Source organism: Poromitra crassiceps (genome assembly GCF_964638095.1).
Source record: "Poromitra crassiceps genome assembly, chromosome: 25".
Classification (NCBI taxonomy): Eukaryota; Metazoa; Chordata; class Actinopteri; order Beryciformes; family Melamphaidae; genus Poromitra; species Poromitra crassiceps.
In genome coordinates, this window is record NC_139649.1 from 18,393,708 (window position 1) to 18,414,361 (window position 20,654).

Genomic DNA, 20,654 nt, shown 5'->3' on the forward strand with positions numbered 1-20,654 from the left:
CGTAGACGACACACGGGCGAGGATACACTGCAGGCGTAGTTGATGAAGCAAGTGTGCTCTGCAAGTGTTCCGTTCCATTCCCGAGAACGGAAAACAAAAGCAATCGTTCCCAGTGAGAAAGAACCCTAAGTGACATGTGTGCTCGAGATCTGTAGCCTTGTTGCCCCTCCCCCGGCTCCCCAGTCGACAGAGAGAGAGAGAGAGAGAGAGAGAGAGAGAGAGAGAGAGAGAGAGAGAGAGAGAGAGAGAGAGAGAGAGAGAGAGAGAGAGAGAGAGAGAGAGAGAGAGAGAGAGAGAGAGAGAGAGAGAGAGAGAGAGAGAGAGAGAGAGAGAGAGAGTGAATGGAGACAGAAAGCGGCTCAAAGCCGTGAAACATGCACACAGACACACACACAGAAACACGCACATCACGCACGCACACACACACCCCCACACACACACACACACACACACACATTCATGCACACGCAAAGTGCCAGAGAGAGGGGAGATGGGGGCGGGGGAGAAGGGTCCAACCTGCGCAAAACCTGCGCCGCTTACTTCAACACCTGGGTGTCACTTTTTTCGATCACTGCAATTGACAGTTGTCATCATGGGGACTTTTCGTCCCTCTTTTGCAGCCCTGTCCCAGAAATCAGCTGGAGGAGAACCAGCGGCGTCCCCTTCCCCAGCAAAGTCAAAATGAAGAACTCCAACGCCGTCCTTGAAATCCCTAATTTCCAGCAGGAAGACACGGGGACCTACGAGTGTGTGGCGGAGAACAGCCGAGGCAAGAACACGGCACGGGGTCGCATCTCTTTCCATGGTCAGTGAACCACTTCAAATTGCATGAGAGAGAATCCATAGAGACTGTCTCTCTCTCTCTCTCTCACTCTCTCTCTCTCTCGCTGTCTCTCTCTCTCTCTCACTCTCTCTCTCTCTCACTCTCTCTCTCTCTCTCATGTGTTTCTGTAACAGATAGAGCCTCTCTCTCTCTCTCTCTCTCTCTCACTCTCTCTCTCTCTCTCTCTCTCTCTCTCTCTCATGTGTTTCTGTAACAGATAGAGCATCTCTCTCTCTCTCTCTCTCTCTCTCTCTCACTCTCTCTCTCTCTCTCTCTCTCTCTCTCTCTCATGTGTTTCTGTAACAGATAGAGCCTCTCTCTCTCTCTCTCTCTCTCTCTCTCTCTCTCTCTCTCTCTCTCTCTCTCTCTCTCTCATGTGTTTCTGTAACAGATAGAGCCTCTCTCTCTCTCTCTCACTCTCTCTCTCTCTCTCATGTGTTTCTGTAACAGATAGCCACATTTGTAAAGGAAACATGCATTTGACCATCAGCTCCAATGTCAGATGACAGACAGAAAACCTATAGCTGTCTATATGTTGGTGTAAAATGACGTGATATTCATTAAAGACAGTAAAGGGGAAAACAGCTAATTATAGAGGCTCTCAATAATTCATTTCCAGTCACTATTCAGATTTTCCGTCTTTGGTGAGAATACCGTTGATTCAAGCCATATTTCTCATTACGCCGATAATACAGTTGTTGAGTTTGAACTTCCGTGACCTTGCTGTCTGGCTGTATGATTCCCGATCTCACTAGTAGGAACCCGGCGCTCGCGTATTTAAAATGCAATTGTCTTTGTAAAGGTGATCCTTTCATTTCTTCACAGCAAAACCTCACTGGCTGCAGACAGTGACTGACGGCGCTCTGTCCATCGAGGAGAACCTCTTCTGGGAGTGTAAGGCCAATGGGAAGCCCAAGCCATCCTACAGCTGGCTGAAGAATGGAGAGAATGTCATGGCTGAGGTATGGAGACCTGTTTAGACTGTTCATAATGTTGATACAGTACAGAGTATGGGTACTTGCCGAGTACAACTAAAGCGTTTCTCTTTATCCCTGTTTATCCCCGTTTCCCTGTGCTCACATAGCAACTTAGCTGATGGGTCGCTCCTTCTTGACTGATTGTGGGCGGTGTGAGAGGCTTCAATTGCATCTATGTCTTAGCCTGCAGCTACAGATTTTTTATGTATTTTTAGCTGCTTTGGTATTGCCTTTTAAAAACGTTGCATTGTTTTGATGGGCTAACCGCTTAATTATGGAACAGTCATTGATAAGAAATAGGAAATAAATCAATAAAATTTATTCTGAGCTTAACATCGACCCCAGCAATGGCGCTATAACTGGATATAGCATCGTTTTTGAGAAATTGTTCCTGTAGTCTTTGAAATCAGATTAAAGAGAACTGGTAAGCTTTGAATGACTGGAATCAAGTTATTTTTGCACTTGCCATTATGTACTGTAGGCAAACAAGGGGCTACTGTAAGTTTCCCTGGGTACACAGCTCTCTGATTTGTTGATCATGCTCCTCTCTGTTAGCTTTAGAGTTATTAATTATTAAAGAGAGAGAGAGAGAGAGAGAGAGAGCGAGAGAGAGTAAATGTCAATGCTGACTTGGCTGTTACTATACGACAGGCTATAAAATCCAAAATAGATGTTAAAAATTTGGCTTGCAGTGTTTCATGGTATATGCATGGTGGACAGGTTTATACCCTGTTAGGGCCTAACTGACCTAACATGTGCATCCACATAGTGTCCTCTAGAGAGAGAGTGGCGTCAGCGGAGGACCAAAATGCGAGACTCATTAGCCAATGAACAGCCAGGAATGGGTCTTGCGCTACTTTTGCATGCTAAAATAAAGCTAGATCATGTACAATTTGATTCAAGAAAAAAACTAAACTTTCAGAGTACAACAGAAAACTGTCCATTTTGCTGCAACTCGACGGTGCTGCTTAATCCAGGACCTTACTTCCTGGAACTCTTGAGAGTAAAAAAACTGGTCCATTGGAGTGAATGGAGATGTCGCGACTCTTCTTACACGGCTCTGCATCCACACAGTGCTGATGAACAACCTGCAAAACCACTCCCACACTGACACATCAAATTAGCATCCCGTTGTTGTGGTATGCTGCGTTCAGGATCTCTGAACAGCTGATTGTTGTGGTATGCTGCGTTCAGGATCTCTGAACAGCTGATTGGGTTCAAATTCCCTCCTAAGACATCAGCAGACCTGTCCTCATGGCTTTTCCAACTGAGTACCCACAGCAAATAAATGACTAATTAATGTGCTGCTATTGTCAACATTACTTTTTTTTCTTTGCATCTATGTTGCTCGTCAGCTTTTTTTATTTTTATGTTTTGCCACTGCCTCCTCATCCTGAATTCCCCCACCGCAATCTGAACTTCGATGGAATGACACAAGGCTATAACGGCCTTCTTTCTATCTCTCCTCTCCGGCTGTCCTCGCCCCTTCGTGGTGTAGCAGTAATTGCCCCTGTGCCTCTGGACATAATGGACTGGCCTCACAGTGTATATATGCAGAACTCCCTCTCTCTCTCTCTCTCTCTCTCTCCTCTGCAGGGACGGATACAAATCGAAAATGGCGCCCTCTCCATCGCCGCGTTAAACCTGTCAGACGCCGGGATGTATCAGTGTGTGGCTGAAAACAAACACGGCACTATTTATTCCGGCGCTGAACTAATGGTGTTAGGTAAGACTGCCTCCCTCCTCGCCTTTATCCTCCTTATCTGTCTGTGCGTTTGATCATCTCCTTTCGATAGAAACCACCACCAGCCCTGCTATAGCTCTCCTCAGCAATCAGTCTGCACACTCATTTGATGTCACTATACGGGCTCTGCCGGCAAAAATATGAATCTGATGGAGTGTCTCATTTTACTTTCAATCGTTTCTTCATATTGATTTGGGTACTACAAACGCATTTCGCTGTGGCATTGCGAGGGCTTTCTCATGTAGATGGTGTATTGATTTATTTGCCGGGGTTTGATGACTTCTGTCTGACTGGCTCGATGAGAAATCCAATTCTGTCTTGATATGTGATGACACTCGGGGGTCCGCATGATGGCTGACAAGAGGCCATGATGGCAGACAAAGTCTAGTGTGGACACTCATCGGAGCCTGCGGGTCGGAGACTGGGTTGTGTGTGTGTGTGTGTGTGTGTGTGTGTGTGTGTGTGTGTGTGTGTGTGTGTGTGTGTGTGTGTGTGTGTGTGTGTGTGTGTGTGTGTGTGTGTGCGTGCGTGCGTGCGTGCGTGCGTGCGTGCGTGCGTGCTTGTGTGCGTGCGTGCGTGCGTGCGTGCGTGTTCCTAGCCTAGTAGGCATTTGTGCTTTGAGAGTCAGCTGAGATTTCGAGCGAGCACCGAGGGAGTCCCCCCCCCGCTCCGCGCGGCTCAGACGATCTGTAAAAGTTCAAGTTGCTGATGCATTTTTAAATCTCTTGTGTTTGTCTCCGCCGCCTCCCACACAGCTTCACCTCCGAGTTTCTCCAAGAGTCCGTTGAGGGCCTTGCTAAAGGCTCGCTCAGGCAGCGAAGTCACTCTGGAGTGCAGGCCCCAGGCCTCGCCCCCAGCAATTAGCCTGTGGAAGAAAGGCAACGAGATCCTGCAGAGGACCGAGAGGTGAGGATAAAAGTCGGGAGTGAATCTTCCTCTCGCAGCTTTCATTCGCATTCGCCGCGTGTGGACGTGCGTGATTAGCATATATCGGTATTTGTGCCGACGCATAGGAGGAAAGGCTAATGAGAGAATGAAAGCAAAGCAGCCACTAGGAAGAGTGCACGTTGCTAACCTACAGCATCCCTAACCTCATGTGCAAATAGCGTGGTTAGGAAGGAAGACGCTGCCTGGAAGTATCAACACACTATGCATAAAACATTTAAGGAGATGCAAGATTACCATATGGAGTGGCTGTTGATTGAATAATGTCTGTCTGTCAAAGGACATTCATAGGGCGGAATTTAAAAGTAAAGCTAAAGCACATGTGGTCAGCAATAGTCAGAGGTAGCTGGGTGCTGCTTTAACATGATATACGCTCAGAATGTGATGCAGGCAATCACTGACGCCGCACAGCCTCGATACTGTAGAGAAAGCCATGTTTGCGATCGAAGAGCAGAGGTGGCTCACTAAACCGGAGCGAAATTGCGCACATATGACCCCGATTCAGACCTTGAGCAGACCTTTTAAGCAACACTTCATTATGTAAAGTGACATAAAATGGTGCTTAATTTGGTGTGCTGTTCTTCTCTGTGTCTGTTTTCCAATGAAATAGAGACAGAATGCAGGCATTAAAGTCAAAGACCATGTTATAGGTGGAAAAGTCCCAAAGCGATTGCCGGCAAGACATGACAAATTTGCTCAATCTGTCACCTGACTTTTCCATCACCCCGATCGGAGGGACGCCAAAAAGCCAATATGGTGACTAAACTCTCCTGCAAGCCAGGGCACATCGAACATTTTCAGTGCACGCTCACACGCGCACACACACGCGCGCACGCACACACACACGCACACGCACGCGCGCACACACACACACACACACACGCACACACACACACACACACACACACACGCACACACACACACACACACACACACACACACACACACACGAGGGAGCGACTGAATAGGAACAACCCAGACACAGGCATCCAGACGCAGTGAAGAAATGTGTAACTCTGTGCTGTTTGAATCGCTCCGATGCTGCTTATTCAAAGGGAGATCTGAAACAGAACAACACGAGCCAGCATCCTGTCAATACAGTGCTGAGGCTCCTTTGTGGGATTCAGATGAGCGGCTCCATCTACAGCTATAGAAACTAGTGGAAATGCAAATTCCCAAGCTGACTGACATTTATGCACACAGGGTAATCAGAATCAGAATCAGAATCAGAAAGACTTTAATGATCCCCGGGGGGAAATTGGGACAAGTTACAGTAGCTCGCTCACAGAACACACATAGCATAAATAAAATAAAAAATAAAATAAAAATAGACCGTAGTAATGCAATATTAAGCAATAAGCAGAAAAACACAACATAGCATAGAATAACTAGTAATGCGATAGAAGCAAAAGCACAAAATAAGTAGAATGTCTAAGTAGCAAAATACCAATACGTGGAGTAAGTATAGTATACATTCCGTGTCAATTATCATTATTGCCTGTGACATATTGCACATATTGCACATATTGCACGTGATTTATATTAAGTCGGCTTGCCCTATACGTTACGTGAGACGTTACGTTACGTGGCTCAGCCAGGCACAGTTAACCTATCGGCTGGCTCAGTCTCAGGGAGACTGAGCGTCTCCGAGGTGCTCTTTTAAGAGAGGCATTAAATAGACCAATGGCCACAGGCAGGAATGATTTCCTGTGCCTCTCCGTTTTGCATCTAGGTGGAATCAGTCTCTCACTGAACGTGCTCCTATGTTTGACTAGCGCGTCGTGGAGTGGGTGCGAGTCATTGTTCATGATGGAGCGTAGCCTGGACAACGTTCTCTTCTCTGACACCGCAGTCAGAGAGCCCAGATCCAGCCCCACAATGTCCCTGGCCTTACGGATCAGTTTGTTGAGTCTGTTGGCATCCGCTGCCTTCAGCCTGCTGCCCCAGCACACAATAGCATACAGGAAGGCACTAGCCACTACAGACTCGTAGAACATCCTCAGCATGGTCCGGCAGACGTTGAAGGACCTCAGCCGTCTCAGGAAGTAGAGACGGCTTTGCCCCTTCTTGTAGAGTGCATCAGCTGAATGTGAAGCCCACATGTTTCTTCAAGGTGGACTATTAGTGGTTGGGAAATATTCTGAAATTTTTTATGACAAGAAATTGACATAGAATTGCAATTATGTATGAGCACTTGATAATCGATCACATTAGTGATTACATCCCATTAAAATTAGATTACATTATTTCTAATAAACACACTTGCATACTTGGTGGCTTGTTCTATCTAATTGTTCTAATGATTGTTCTAATTGTTTTTGTCTGCCTGCCTGTCTGTCTGCCTGGCCGTGATTGCTTCCCTTGCATGCACTTCAGTCTAGCGTAACTGTACCCACTCCACCTCAGTCAACAACAGTGAAACGCTTCTCTGCCTCCCTCAGGATTACGCTGCTTCCCAACGGGACGCTAAAGATTGCCAACGTAACCCGGCGGGATGCAGCCAGCTACACCTGCATCGCTACGAATCAGTTTGGTACAGCGAGCACAACCGGGACGCTCATCATCACGGGTGAGCCTGAACAACATCCTGCTCCTCTCCCTCAGCAACATCCTGCTCCTCTCCCTCAGCAACATCCTGCTCCTCTCCCTCAACATCATCCTGCTCCTCTCCCTCAGCAACATCCTGCTCCTCTCCCTCAGCAACATCCTGCTCCTCTTCCTCAGCAACATCCTGCTCCTCTCCCTCAGCAACATCCTGCTCCTCTCCCTCAGCAACATCCTGCTCCTCTCCCTGAGCAACATCCTGCTCCTCTCCCTCAGCAACATCCTGCTCCTCTCCCTCAGCAACATCCTGCTCCTCTCCCTCAACAACATCCTGCTCCTCTCCCTCAGCAACATCCTGCTCCTCTCCCTCAACAACATCCTGCTCCTCTCCCTCAGCAACATCCTGCTCCTCTCCCTCAGTAACATCCTGCTCCTCTCCCTCAGTAACATCCTGCTCCTCTCCCTCAGCAACATCCTGCTCCTCTCCCTCAGCAACATCCTGCTCCTCTTCCTCAGCAACATCCTGCTCCTCTCCCTCAGCAACATCCTGCTCCTCTCCCTGAGCAACATCCTGCTCCTCTCCCTCAGCAACATCCTGCTCCTCTCCCTCAGCAACATCCTGTTCCTCTCCCTCAGTAACATCCTGCTCCTCTCCCTCAGCAACATCCTGCTCCTCTCCCTGAGCAACATCCTGCTCCTCTCCCTCAGCAACATCCTGCTCCTCTCCCTCAGCAACATCCTGCTCCTCTCCCTCAGCAACATCCTGCTCCTCTCCCTCAGTAACAACATCCTGCTCCTCTCCCTCAGCAACATCCTGCTCCTCTCCCTCAGCAACATCCTGCTCCTCTCCCTCAGCAGTAACATCCTGCTCCTCTCCCTCAGTAACATCCTGCTCCTCTTCCTCAGTAACATCCTGCTCCTCTCCCTCAGTAACATCCTGCTCCTCTTCCTCAGCAACATCCTGTTCCTCTCCCTCAGCAACATCCTGTTCCTCTCCCTCAGCAACATCCTGCTCCTCTTCCTCAGCAGTAACATCCTGCTCCTCTCCCTCAGCATCATCCTGCTCCTCTCCCTCAGTAACATCCTGCTCCTCTCCCTCAGCAACATCCTGCTCCTCTTCCTCAGCAACATCCTGCTCCTCTCCCTCAGCAACATCCTGTTCCTCTCCCTCAGCAACATCCTGCTCCTCTCCCTCAGCAACATCCTGCTCCTCTTCCTCAGCAAATGAATTAGCCTTTATAGCTTCCCGGCTCTTCAAAGCTTAAAGGTCAACCATTCATCGTGACCCCGCGCTTCTGCCTCTCGAGCGTGTGTAACGCTATGCAATGTTGATTTTCAAATCAAAGTAACTCGTCGTATATATTATCTTTGGACAAAAGCAACCGCTAAATGACGTAATGTAATTTAATTATACTGAATAGCGCTTAAAAGCAAGCGACAAAACATTATCCATAATTTAACGAAAGGGTCACCATTTACAGAAATGGCAACATAAGTTAATGCAGTCCTCTCGTTGCATCTGCTGCGTGTGTGTGCGTGGCTACTGCACTTTATTTTTCTCATTAGCTTCTCTTCCTCTCATACACCGACAGCGGAACCATTTAATGTCCTGGAATTTAATTAGCGTGACCTTCCCTCGCCTGGGCCTAGCATCACTCCGCCGCCTCCCATTCGCCACACAGCCACCGACGGGCGGGGGGACGCGCACCCCGTCTCTCCGTAATCCTGTTGAACATTTTCTCCCCAATTGACCGTGGGAAACACAAAGTGGAAAACCCCCGAGATGTCATTAAGTGTTGTTAATGAACGCCCTCGGTCGGAATGGAAGTGCTTATTAAAAAATGGGGAAAGGCACGCGCGCGTGTGGGAGCTCGCTTTAGTCACGAACGGGAGCGAGATGGCGGCCACGCCGGTGTTAAAGGTTCCAGAGAGAGACATTAACATGCGCACGCTGTCGTGTTGTTGTCTGGACCAGAGCCCACCAGAATCACCCTGAGGCCGACTAACATGGAGATTATTGTTGGCGAGAGCATCGTGCTGCCCTGCCAGATCGCCTGCGATCCAGCTCTGGATGTCTCCTTCTCCTGGGCCTTCAACGGCCAGCTCGTCGACTTCCAGCGGGACGGCGATCACTTCGAGAGAGTGGGCGGGGTGAGTCATCTCGATTTATATTAAACTCCCAACTTCCTCTCTCCGGCTATTCTGGAATTAATTGGGACATACTGTGCGATACGCTCCACTGCCCCGCTTAGGGCGTCTCAGAACACCAAGAAGACCCCGGCTGAAAAAGATATGCCAAGACGTGCCCGGTTGAAAAGTTTCCTCGTCTGGTCACTGGTGTTATGGAATATCAGAAAGATAGAGATAGATATGTATTAAGATACATTCCTCCATTCATATCCTGTCAAAGTTAAGTTATCCTTTATTTATCCCCATGGGGAAATTAATCCTCTGCATTTGACCCATCCTCTATTAGGAACCTTCCTAGAACTAGGAGCCTCAATAAATGGCACTAGAGGTCAGTAATCGGGATACTTCCCTAATTGGCTGTGAGATCTGCCATGTGTTACATGTCTGAAAAGCTATTGGTGAAATGCCGTTTGAGGCGGAGACAAGGCGCCACGTTAATAATAAACTCTTTATACTTTTCATCCCTTCAACTTCTAATTTGCTCACCTCGAGGGAGAACATTTTCTTATTGTTTCCCTACGCTATAATTGGATTTGCATACCTATTTATGAGTCTTGTGCCCCGAAATAATCAAGTAATGAGTTGGCAGGCATTAACCAAGGGCACACGCCTGGCACAAGTAAATGTTCATTTGAAATCCTTATGCCTTGAAATAACGATAAGTCACGACTCTTTGTTTGAATATTTGTTCCTCGTGATGAAGGGCACGGTCAATTGTTCGGAGCTTGTCTGTGCCAAATGACTTTACACAGCCTTTCTGTGTTTTTAGAGCCATTTGCTTAACATCATAACTGAACTCCCCTCACCATGTGGTCATGCTAGGTTCATAGCTGCATGGTTGCAAATGGCGATTACAAATGACATTGAAAAACGTGGATAGGCATATAATGAGATGTAGTTTTCGCAGAATCTGTTTCCCCTGCCCAGAGAGATTACCAGCCCCTTGCTCAACAGCTTCTGATGAATGAATTAACATAATTAAAGCAAATCTGCCTCATCACTTCCTGCCTGCCAAGGCAGGGCGCCTTGCACTCGACCGCTAGCGCTCTGCGCGGCCAGCTGGTGGCTGCCGTTTGGAGAGAGATGCAGGTACGGTACGGGCTGACCTGAGCATATAAAGGAGAGGAAAGGGAAGAGAGAGAGAGAGAGAGACGCAGCCACTAGCCCATGGCCACATGCACATACTGTCCACTGTAAGTGCCATTCAGCTTTACTGTGTCAGGGCCTTAGAGAGCCGTTATGGCCACTTTCTATAGAGCCGAGCTACGGTCAGCGGCCGCTGGGGGATGATGAAATCTGCCACGACTGCAGTGAGTCTTCCTCGCCCCCAGGTGACTCGTCTCCAAACCAACACACTCCGTTTGGCAGGCGGACATGCTTTGTGACAGGCCCCTTCCAGAGGTAACTTTCAGTATGTGGCTTCCCATGCAGAGTGAAGATGAGACAATACCACTGTTTCAGGAGAATGATAGGCTCTGGGTTGGCATGTGCGTTATTGCACCAGCATAAATTACCTGCTCCCTCATACAGTGTAAGAGTCATTTTGAAATTCTCCTCCGTGAAGCCACACATAACTGTGGCGCGCACACACACACCCTGTATACAGTATGCAGATGAGAAAGTTAACAACATCTTATTATTTGTTGTGATTTTCTGCTTTCTTTCCCCCCATGGCATCCGAGTGCATACAGCTCACGTAGAATAATATTTGCTCTTTAGACTGGGATATTATGCTCCTATCTCGCTTTGGCTTATGTAATTACAGAATAATTAGGATCGTCTTGCCAATTAACGAGGGGTATGTTTGTGTTGCGGATCCTATGCGGAGCTGGTAGCATTTCGGTGGGGGGGAGGTGGGGGGTGCCTGAAGGACAGCCAATAGCCGTGTTTGTTCAGAGCACATCTGGCTGTATCTGTTGGCTTTCAAGTGACACAAACATCAGTGGTTTGGGGGCGGCGTATCAAAGTGTTAGAAATTTTATATATGCAACAGCCGAAAGCAGAAAATACTGGTCGTCGAGGAAGCTGTTCCATTGTTTGTTTTGACCTAATTTATCTCTGATGTTTTGCCCTACCAGACTATATCAGGGGATCTGATGATTCGTAACATCCAGCTGAACCACGGAGGGAAGTATGTCTGCGTCATTGACACCGAGGTGGAGAGCCTGTCTACCTCTGCTATTTTGGTTGTCAAAGGTAAGGGAGCCAAGTGACTTTATGCCTATGCACTCATACATTCACATTCGCTAGTGCATGAATATTGTATATTCAGATATTATAATGTGGCGTTAAAGCAGTAGTCAAACTGCTGAAGGTTTGCTTGGGAAGTTTGACATGGAGAGATCTACATCTACATGTTCGGTGTGAAAAAGGCCCTGAGGCATCCTGTAAATATAATGGCGCGGTAAAGAATAACGGATGCCACCTTCGTGACAGTTATGTCAGGTTCTGTTTTCGTCATATCCGCGCTGCTGACATTTAAACATGGCACACATAGAAGACATTGGGTACATGTGTGACTTCAGCCACAGCAGCGGCAGCTCAGTTGATATGTGCTTGGTGTATCTAGCACGCCACGGTGGCTTATCTCTGGTGATTTACATTGGTATTCATGCCCTTAACAAACTGTAATGGCTGTCCCAGGTGTTTAGGGAAGGCAATGTTTATCACAGAAAATGGCTATAATTGGCTCATTTACACATCAGCAAAATACCATGGAAGGCATCTGAATAATGGAACAGTCGACAACAACGCGGTGATGCCACTAACAGTACATGTAACAGTCATAAACAACAACGCGCTGATGCCACTACAGTACATGTAACAGTCATAAACACTTCCTCTCTTTCTCTTTCCTCTGGTGCCCCTTCCCCTCGAGCCCCATTCCACCTTCTTCCCCATCCAATATCTCCTCCGTTCCAGTGTAGCTACTAGCTCCTGTGTTCAGTAATCACCCCTTAGCCCCACGCATCACGCGGAGAAGCAAAGGTCCCTGCACGCACAGACCAAGGACTTAGGCCTTCATTATAGGAGGTGCGATGGCCTCCAAGCGTACCGAGGGGCCGAAGTAGAGTCTGATTAGGGCGAAGGCGTCTAGGGACGGACGGACGGAGACAGAGGACGAGGCGTGACGTGAGACAAGGGAGCTCACTCTGCTTATTGTCTGCTTGAGTTAGGTCCCCCTGGTCCTCCGGACAAGGTAGCGGTGGTGGAGATCACAGACAGCACCGCCCAGCTCTCCTGGAGCCCCGGCAGGGACAACGGTAGCCCCATCACCGGCTACATCATCCAGGGCAGAACTCCCTTCACCGTGGGCTGGCAAGCTGTTGACACAGGTAGAACCTCACCTGCTGGAGTAAGCATGAGCGTCAGTAGCAACGGGCCATTAGAGGAGACGTTTGGTGGTTTTGGACCTCTATATAATTAGTCTCTTGTATAATTCTGCTTTGTTATTTGCTTTTTTGGCCAGAGAACAAGCCTACATGGCAGAAATGTCTCGCCTGTAGCACTGTCCTCAATTGCCGAGCAGTAAAAGCATGCATGATACGCAGGGCAACTTTGGTGATCCCAAATAGCAGTGAGGCAACTGGTTGAAATCTACGCACTTCAATACACAGAAGTCACACAATGTGACATCAGTAAAATGCACTCACAAAATTGGGTCATGACTTAATGACTAAGGAAAAATGTGGGTCGTGAGGCTAGAGCAGTTGAGAACCAGTGCTTTACTGTTTACCACAGGAAACCAAAAGGACAAGAGAGGGAACGAGCTATCATTGGTGAGTCCAGCTTTCTCTGGACTCACCAGGGAAAGATGGTGGGTGGAGAAGGGTCCATCGCAGAATTTAATTTGGGGCAATTAAGGTGACTGTGCAGTGTCTCATTAGGGTGATGTAACTCTCCTCTACAGCAGCCCCACATTGTTAATTAGGCTGGTAGGACGGGTGTGGGTTGATAGGATGGGTGTGTCTTTGCATACAAATGTTGCCTAGTGCAGCTATAAAAATAACAAAAGCATTCCATATTCATCAGGCAACATTGACAGGGACAGGTGTTTTGGGTAACAAGTAGGCCGAGGTCGTCTTCTTCATTATTATTATTATTATTATTATTATTATTATTATTATTATTATTATTATTATTACTACAGCATTATTATTATTATTATTATGAAAGTGCAGATTGTAAGCTTTCAAATGCTTGAGATATGCTTATTTGAATGTTTGTACTCCTAAAAGCAACATTCAGAGAAAGTCGGTTTCCCCCTGAACAAGCTTAGTGTGCTAACAAATGACAGTACACTGTAAATATTTAGTGATCCTAAAACTGTTCGTTATATATTGAGTGCCATCTTCAACATTTAAGCTTGCATATAAACAAAATAAAGAAAAACAAATAAAAAAGCTTTTATCTTGATTTTGTGCAATTTCACGGTTGCCAAATTGCTACCCCAAAACACAACAGCACCGTGTCACGTTTGATAACCCTGCGATGAGACAAATCGTACGTGGAGATTTGAGTCGTGTTCTTTGCGATGGCGGTGCACGTGGTGCTCTCTTCTGACGATGCAGCTCCTGTTTTGTGACAAGCGCACTTTCTAAGCGTCTCGTTTCCACTTTTGCAGTGCCTGAGATGGTCAACGGTAACATGCTGACAGCCACAGTGGTGGCTCTGAATGCCTGGGTGGAGTATGAGTTCAGGGTGGTGGCCCGCAACATTGTCGGCATGGGAGAGCCCAGCCCCGCCTCAGCCAAGACCAGGACGGAGGATGCCAGTACGTGGAAACCCCCCCCCCCCCCCCCCCACGATAAAAGAAAACACACACACACACCCCCCTACACAAACACACACACTCCCATACAAGGCCACTAGGCATCTGACATTAAAAGCTGCTTGAACCATTTGCTGATTTGTCAGATTCAATGTGATGCTCCATTAATTTAAGGATGCGCCACATGAGGATGTGCACGAGCGCTCCTCCACTTAGCAGTACCCGCGCGGTGCGGTGCCATCGCACTGCTACGCCCAGAGAGTCGAGTGCGAACGGGAATCGAGTGGGTTTAGTTGAATGCCATTTGCAAAAAAAATATGCTACCACGCAGATCTCGGCTTGCTGTGATGAACGCATGGTGACATTTTTGGGCGATATCAGTATAAAGTCGCCGCACTCTGAGACGTTGGTGTATTTGCACACGGTGTGAGATTTGTGGGCTGTAAAATAGAAAACAATATTCGCTGCATGCATCCTTGTCATAAGGCTACGCGGCGTGCAGTGTAGGCTTGTCGCCGAGCTTTGTAAACTGTGTTCTAATTGCTCCCCTCTGGGCTTCTTTACCTCTCAGTTCCCGATACGGCTCCCACTGATGTCGGAGGTGGAGGCGGCACAAAGTCTGAATTAGTGATAACATGGGAGGTAAGTCATCTGTCACATTTTACTGTTCTCTCCATCGCACACTAATGCTAACGCTTAATTGTGCAGAATTGAATGGGAGCAATTTTATGAGCCGCGTTAGAGCGAGACACCTCCCCTCTGGCTTAGCCTCCATTCCTCCCCTCCAAAATGGGATTGTAGTCAGCGATACAGAGCGTTTCCTCCTCCGACGTCCACACTTCATCCACAATTACATAGCCATGCAGGAGGAAACGATAAGGCGAAAGGTGGCTCCGGAGCGGTTCTTGGGCGGGGACAGTGGTGGTTGATGATCAGTGTTGGGGGTAACTCATTACAAAAGTAACATATTACATGTAATATATTACTTTTAGCAGTAACTCAGTAATATAACTTATTACTTATAGGATTTCAGTAATATTATACCAGTTACTTTGTCAAGTAACTCAAGTTACAAATTGAGTTACATTTTATTAAATCAAAGCACATATTTAAAAAATTTACAATCATTTCCTAATCAAACTGTGTTTTTATGCAAATAACCACTATAGATGACAATAACAAAGGAAAAGAATAACATTTAGAATTTTGGATTGTTTACTCTGACTTAAAGGCGGTTGAAATTATTTTTCGGGATGGTTCCGGGGCGGCGATGTCATTCTGCTGCTGCTGTTGTTTTGGTAAAAGTAATGCAAAAGTAGTGAAATAAGTAACGAGTTACTCTACATAGAATGTAATATTGTAGAGTAACTTATTACTTTCAAATGAAAGTAACTAGTAATATGTAGTATTACATTTTGAAAGTAACTTGCCCAACACTGGTGATGATGGAGCGGATGTGTCTAATCACGGCCTCCTTGTAAAAGGCTTGTTTGGCTAAACGTGTTGTGGCGCAGAGACGGGGCCGGTCTGTGTCCTGGTCTGTATGCGTTTTAATATCACTATAGTTTTGTGTTTCGCTCCCAGCCTGTGTCGGAGGAACTGCAGAACGGCGAGGGCTTCGGCTACATCATCGCCTTCCGGCCGGTGGGCGGCGTCACCTGGACGCGCGCGGTCATCTCCACGCCCGGGGTGTCGCGCTACGCCTTCCGCAACGACACCATCCCGCCCTTCGCGCCGTTCGACGTGAAGGTGGGGGCGTACAACAACCGAGGGGAGGGGCCCTTCAGCTCCATCGGCACGGTGTACTCGGCGGAGGAAGGTACGGTAACGTAGGCAACATGGAGAGAGTCACGCTTAAATAAGACATCCTCTCTTCCCCTTACAAGTACAACCTTGAAGAGTATGAAATAAGTTCCTTCACCTCCCCAACCCCCTCCAGCGCCACTCTTTCCCTCTCCGATCAAGCTGGGTGGTGTCAACTTGATATTAGTTATTGCAGCGGTAGATTACAGGAAATCCTAGTAGACACTTACCACACTGCGCTGTCAGGGAGGTCTCCTGTTAATTGAATTTGCCGGGCAGATAGTCTTCCCTTATGTCAGTCACAGATCCCATTAAAGGAGAGAGTGGTGGAAATAGGTTTTCGGTGAAACTACAGGTCTATTCTGTGAGCTTCTTCTCAGTGCTATTAGTGTGTGTGATGGTGTTGGATGAGTCTGTGGGATTCTTCTCATTCTTCTGCAGTCCCCACTGTGGCTCCTAAGAGGGTTCAGGCTCGAAGTGTGTCTGCAGCTGAGATTGAAGTGACCTGGGAAGCTCCTCCCGCCACCCCCGAAAGAGTCCTGGGATACGAGGTACGTTGTGATTAACCGCACGGGCAAAATAAAGAGCGACATCATCTTCTTTTTGTCTCTCTCTCTGTTTTTCCTTCCCTTTTCTTCAAATAACTTGGCTCTATTCTCTACGGTTTGTTTATCAGCTCATAATCACTCTTTCGTTGTTCTTTAAAATTAGATTTTATTTTTTCCCCTTCTTTTTTTGTTATAATATACTACTATATCTTCACATGTCTCCCTGCAGAGATTTTGTCTTATGAGTAATAATATCATGAAATGACCTCAACACTTCAGTGCACCAACAGCCGGCCCATAGAAGGGTGGGGGGGGGGGGGCGGAAATCCCTCGTCCTTTTAAGAATGCAAAGAGTGATTTGCATTTTCTCCCAGCGCTCTTTCAATATCTGTCACCTCTGCCTGCCTCCAAGCTCCTACCTCGGCACAAAGCTCCCCCGGTTGCCATAGCGCTGGCCACATTGTCCTTTTGGAACGGGGCTCATTTCTCCAACCACAACCCCCGGAGTGGATTTAACCCCCGGAGTGGATTTAACCCCCGGAGTGGATTTAACCACCCGGAGTGGATTTAACCACCCGGAGTGGATTTAACCCCCGGAGTGGATTTAACCCCCGGAGTGGATTTAACCCCTGGAGTGGATTTAACCCGCCAAATCTCGATAGGTGGCCATCAGCACAGATCTCCTCCAATTGGATGTTCTCGCAATTGCCAATACAATCCAGTTTCAAAATAACGAAATCACTTATTAATAATAATAATAATAATAAACATGGGTTTTCTATAGCGCTTTTCAAGGACTCAAAGACGCTTACTCCCCATTACTTTAAATAGAATTTTAGTCACGCAATAGTCCATCCTCATCAGGATAATAATTGATAACAAATCTGAAAATAATTTATTGCAGATGCATCGAGTACATGGAATCTCAGGAGTATCCCAAGGGTGAACTTCACATTTCTATTTAATTATTTATCGACTTAACTCTCATGTCACTTAATACCAGACACATGAATATTGAATACGTCCCAAAGCCGGCATTTGATTACTTCATTTGCTTCATCAAATACGTCTTCACCTGCACCCTTAATTGGAAGTTTATGCCCTGAAGGAACGCAATTAAACGCTGCGCATCTTGTTTGGGGCGAATCCACTCTCCTGCCTTTGCTGTAGCGTTGCAATGTTAGCGCGGTATATGTTTGAAAGGCACGCGTTTAACCGTAACCACCGTACTTTGAGCGCTCAGCCTGCCGAGACACAAAGGTAAGAAGTGATAGCGTACCACAGACACAGGCCATATATCATCGGGTTCCCCTCTGGGCTTGGTTATGGTATGGCCCACTAATGACCTGTTTATATGAACAGGATGGGGTGGAGAGGATGTGCATCAGCAATTGAAAGATTCATTATTCATCAGCTCCACCCAACCCCACCTTCCCCTTTCCGTAATACAAACAGCATTTCAGATTGGGCCGATGGAATATGCATTTCAATGATGCGGTGGAAGGCATCACTTACAGGATCTTGTGTTTCTCATACTGTCTGTGTCTGTGGTTTCCACGCCTCCGGGCGGCGGCGGGTGTGACTCCTCGGTTTAACAGGTAGTGTACTGGGAAGACGACACCAAGCCCGACACCGTCGGCAAAGTGAGAATATCTGGAAACTACACGCTGGTGAACGTGACGGGGCTGAACGGCAACACGCCGTACTACCTGGCTGTGGCTGCTTTCAACACCGCCGGCTCCGGGCCTCAGTCGGCACCCATCAACACCACCACAAAGAAGCCACGTGAGTAGTGCATACCACGGGGTATTGACATCATACACACCTCAGGGTATTGACACCATGCATCCCTCAGGGTATTAACATCATTCGGATGACATCCTTCAGTCCTCAACACGCTCGCCGTGACGTTTCTTCAGCCGTGTTGGTTGTGCTCATAAAATACAATTTGACTTTCAATTCATTCGTTCCCGTGGGGCGAGCAGATTTTCCAATGTTGCCAATACCCAACAGCCCAATTTCATTTGGGCAAAGAAAGTGAATCTGCTGCATCTAATGGGACGGGACGTTCCTCTCTGTTGCAGCCCCAACTAATAAGACAGTTGCATTTATACATAACACTTTTGCCTAGTGCAGCTACAGGGAGAAGTGTATGCGTGCCTACTATTAGAACAACACTAAATATAAAATACCCTGTACTTGGGCGTCCGGGTAATGCAGCGATAGATTCCCTGCCTACCAACATGAGGGTCGCAGGTTTCAGTCCCGTGTTACCTCCGGCTTGGTCGGGCGTCCATACAGGCACAATTGGCCATGTCTGCAGGTGGGACGCTGGATTAAGGGTATGTGTTCGGGTCAATGCACTAGTGCCTCCATTGGTCGATCGGGGGTAATTGATCAATTGATTAAAAAAAAAACACTGTACTTGAGAAATGTCTGCTGATATCGTTACCTCTGGCTCTGTTGTAGCACCAGGTCAGCCACCGCTCAACGTAGAATGGACCATGATTGGCTCCACCCTCACCCTACACTGGGATCCTGTCGTAGCCATGGAGACGGAGTCAAAGGTCACGGGATATTTGGTAGGTCCCACATCACGGTGACGCTCTGATCCTTTCCTAAAAAAAAAAACAAGACGTTTTTGCATCAGTTCATGCTTTTTTTTTTGTTGCTCTCGGCCTCCTCTGGTCCAGGTGCTGCTGAAGAGACATCGCTACAACGACATCAACACTATCTTGACCAACAAAACCACCGTGGAGCTCAGCCTGTCTGCCAACGACAACTATCTCATCAAGATCAAGGCCCAGAGCGAAGGGGGCGAAGGTGTGGGCAGTGAACCCATCCACATTCATAAATTAAGTGAGTTTGCTCCTCCTCTCTCTCCCATCCCTCTCTCTCTCTCTCTCTCTCCATCTCCCCTCCCTCCCTCTCTCTCTCTCTCTCTCTCCATCTCCCCGCCCTCTCCCTCTCTCCATATCGTCTCTCTCTGACCATTCATAAAGCTTTAGCGATGATTCAATAATTTGAAAGGGAACATTTAATTTGGCTCCATTGCATCCCTCCCCGACCGTGTGTAATAGACTTATTTTGGCTGTGTGAGAAAAGCAACCTTTTTAGAAATGCGTGCACGATGTCATCCATCTCTGCCATGGGGTTATTATTCCTTGTTGACTGGCTGCACAGCACTGCAGCATATAAAGCAGCCCCGCGCTCCCATCCCCCTGCTGTGCCAAACTGCTCTTTGATGTGATACAACCCTTATCTTCTCAGTGTACTTTAATGGCCTCTCCTGTTGGAAGCCATTAATAATGTAGATATGGGGGAAATCCACAGTTGCCGTTTGATTTATGACGACTTGTCAGGAGATTTCGAGGATGGCTCGGCGAAGTGCGCCGCTTTTTTTCCTCGTGTTGATGGGTGGTGGATATTTTGGGTTCTTCGACTTCACGACATCTCTCTCTCCTCTCTGCTTGCTTGTGGTTTCAGGCATGGGAGCGCGGGGCTCGGGAGCGGGCCGCCCCGGCCCGTGGTGCCTCTCCGCGGTCCTCATCAGCGCGCTGCTCCGCTCCTCCTGGTGATGTCTAATCAGAGCCCTTGGAGCGCCCTCTCTCTCTCATCCCCCCCCGCTGTCCCTTCAGTCAGCCTGTCCTGCGTTAACCCTCCGCTGCACTGGCACAAGGCCCAGACTTCAGTGGGCACACGGGGACGGAAGGGGACCAGAATGGACTTGGCTCGCTCCAACTCTTAAAGGGACCATGCCCGCTTATTTTGAAGACGGTCAGATAGAGACACGATGATTTGTGTGCATGATATCTTCCAGTATTTCTTTCAGCGTCATAAGTGCCACCATGCTCTAGGTACAGTACATTTATAGTGTTTTTGAGTTTTGGCCCATGAATATACTTCCGTTTGGAAGTTACGATGTCCACATGAGCTACAGTATGTTCGATGAGGATCCTTGAAGATACTCATGCCTTAAATCCCTTTTTACATTATACATACCAAAGTAGGTGACATTGGCTTCTTGAAATTGTCAAATTCAGTTTTATGGGTGATTTTTCTTTTTTTCCTGTCAAGGTTAGAGCATGTTTTGCAAAGCAGGTGTGTATTCAGAAGATTATCTTCTCAAGGTCAAGCTCTCTACAGAAAGGTTAGCCTCAATTCATGGCAGATTGTTTTTCAGGAGGCCAATAGATGAACACCATTGCTAAAGGCAATTCCATCCACAGAATATCTGGATGATCTAATACCCCCACTTTGCAAGATGTACTGTTGAATCATAGACAAAAAGAATATGATATATATAATA

The 20,654-nt window shown here is 47.4% G+C and overlaps 1 protein-coding gene across 1 annotated transcript in view; it reads left to right on the top strand.

Annotated features, from left to right (window-relative positions):
* cntn3b (contactin 3b) overlaps positions 1 to 19,923 on the top strand; it is a gene marked incomplete at both ends in the record, with an annotated part of 50,769 nt that extends 30,846 nt beyond the window's left edge. The window contains 16 exons of the mRNA XM_083660730.1: positions 621 to 805; positions 1,649 to 1,785; positions 3,397 to 3,526; positions 4,300 to 4,450; positions 6,931 to 7,058; positions 9,009 to 9,184; positions 11,302 to 11,419; positions 12,400 to 12,558; positions 13,848 to 13,997; positions 14,566 to 14,636; positions 15,579 to 15,813; positions 16,239 to 16,348; positions 17,944 to 18,130; positions 18,815 to 18,927; positions 19,039 to 19,204; positions 19,832 to 19,923. Coding sequence (XP_083516856.1) covers positions 621 to 805; positions 1,649 to 1,785; positions 3,397 to 3,526; positions 4,300 to 4,450; positions 6,931 to 7,058; positions 9,009 to 9,184; positions 11,302 to 11,419; positions 12,400 to 12,558; positions 13,848 to 13,997; positions 14,566 to 14,636; positions 15,579 to 15,813; positions 16,239 to 16,348; positions 17,944 to 18,130; positions 18,815 to 18,927; positions 19,039 to 19,204; positions 19,832 to 19,923 — 2,308 coding nt within the window. The remainder of the gene's footprint in view (positions 1 to 620; positions 806 to 1,648; positions 1,786 to 3,396; positions 3,527 to 4,299; positions 4,451 to 6,930; positions 7,059 to 9,008; positions 9,185 to 11,301; positions 11,420 to 12,399; positions 12,559 to 13,847; positions 13,998 to 14,565; positions 14,637 to 15,578; positions 15,814 to 16,238; positions 16,349 to 17,943; positions 18,131 to 18,814; positions 18,928 to 19,038; positions 19,205 to 19,831) is intronic.
* Between the last annotated feature and the right edge of the window lie 731 nt (positions 19,924 to 20,654).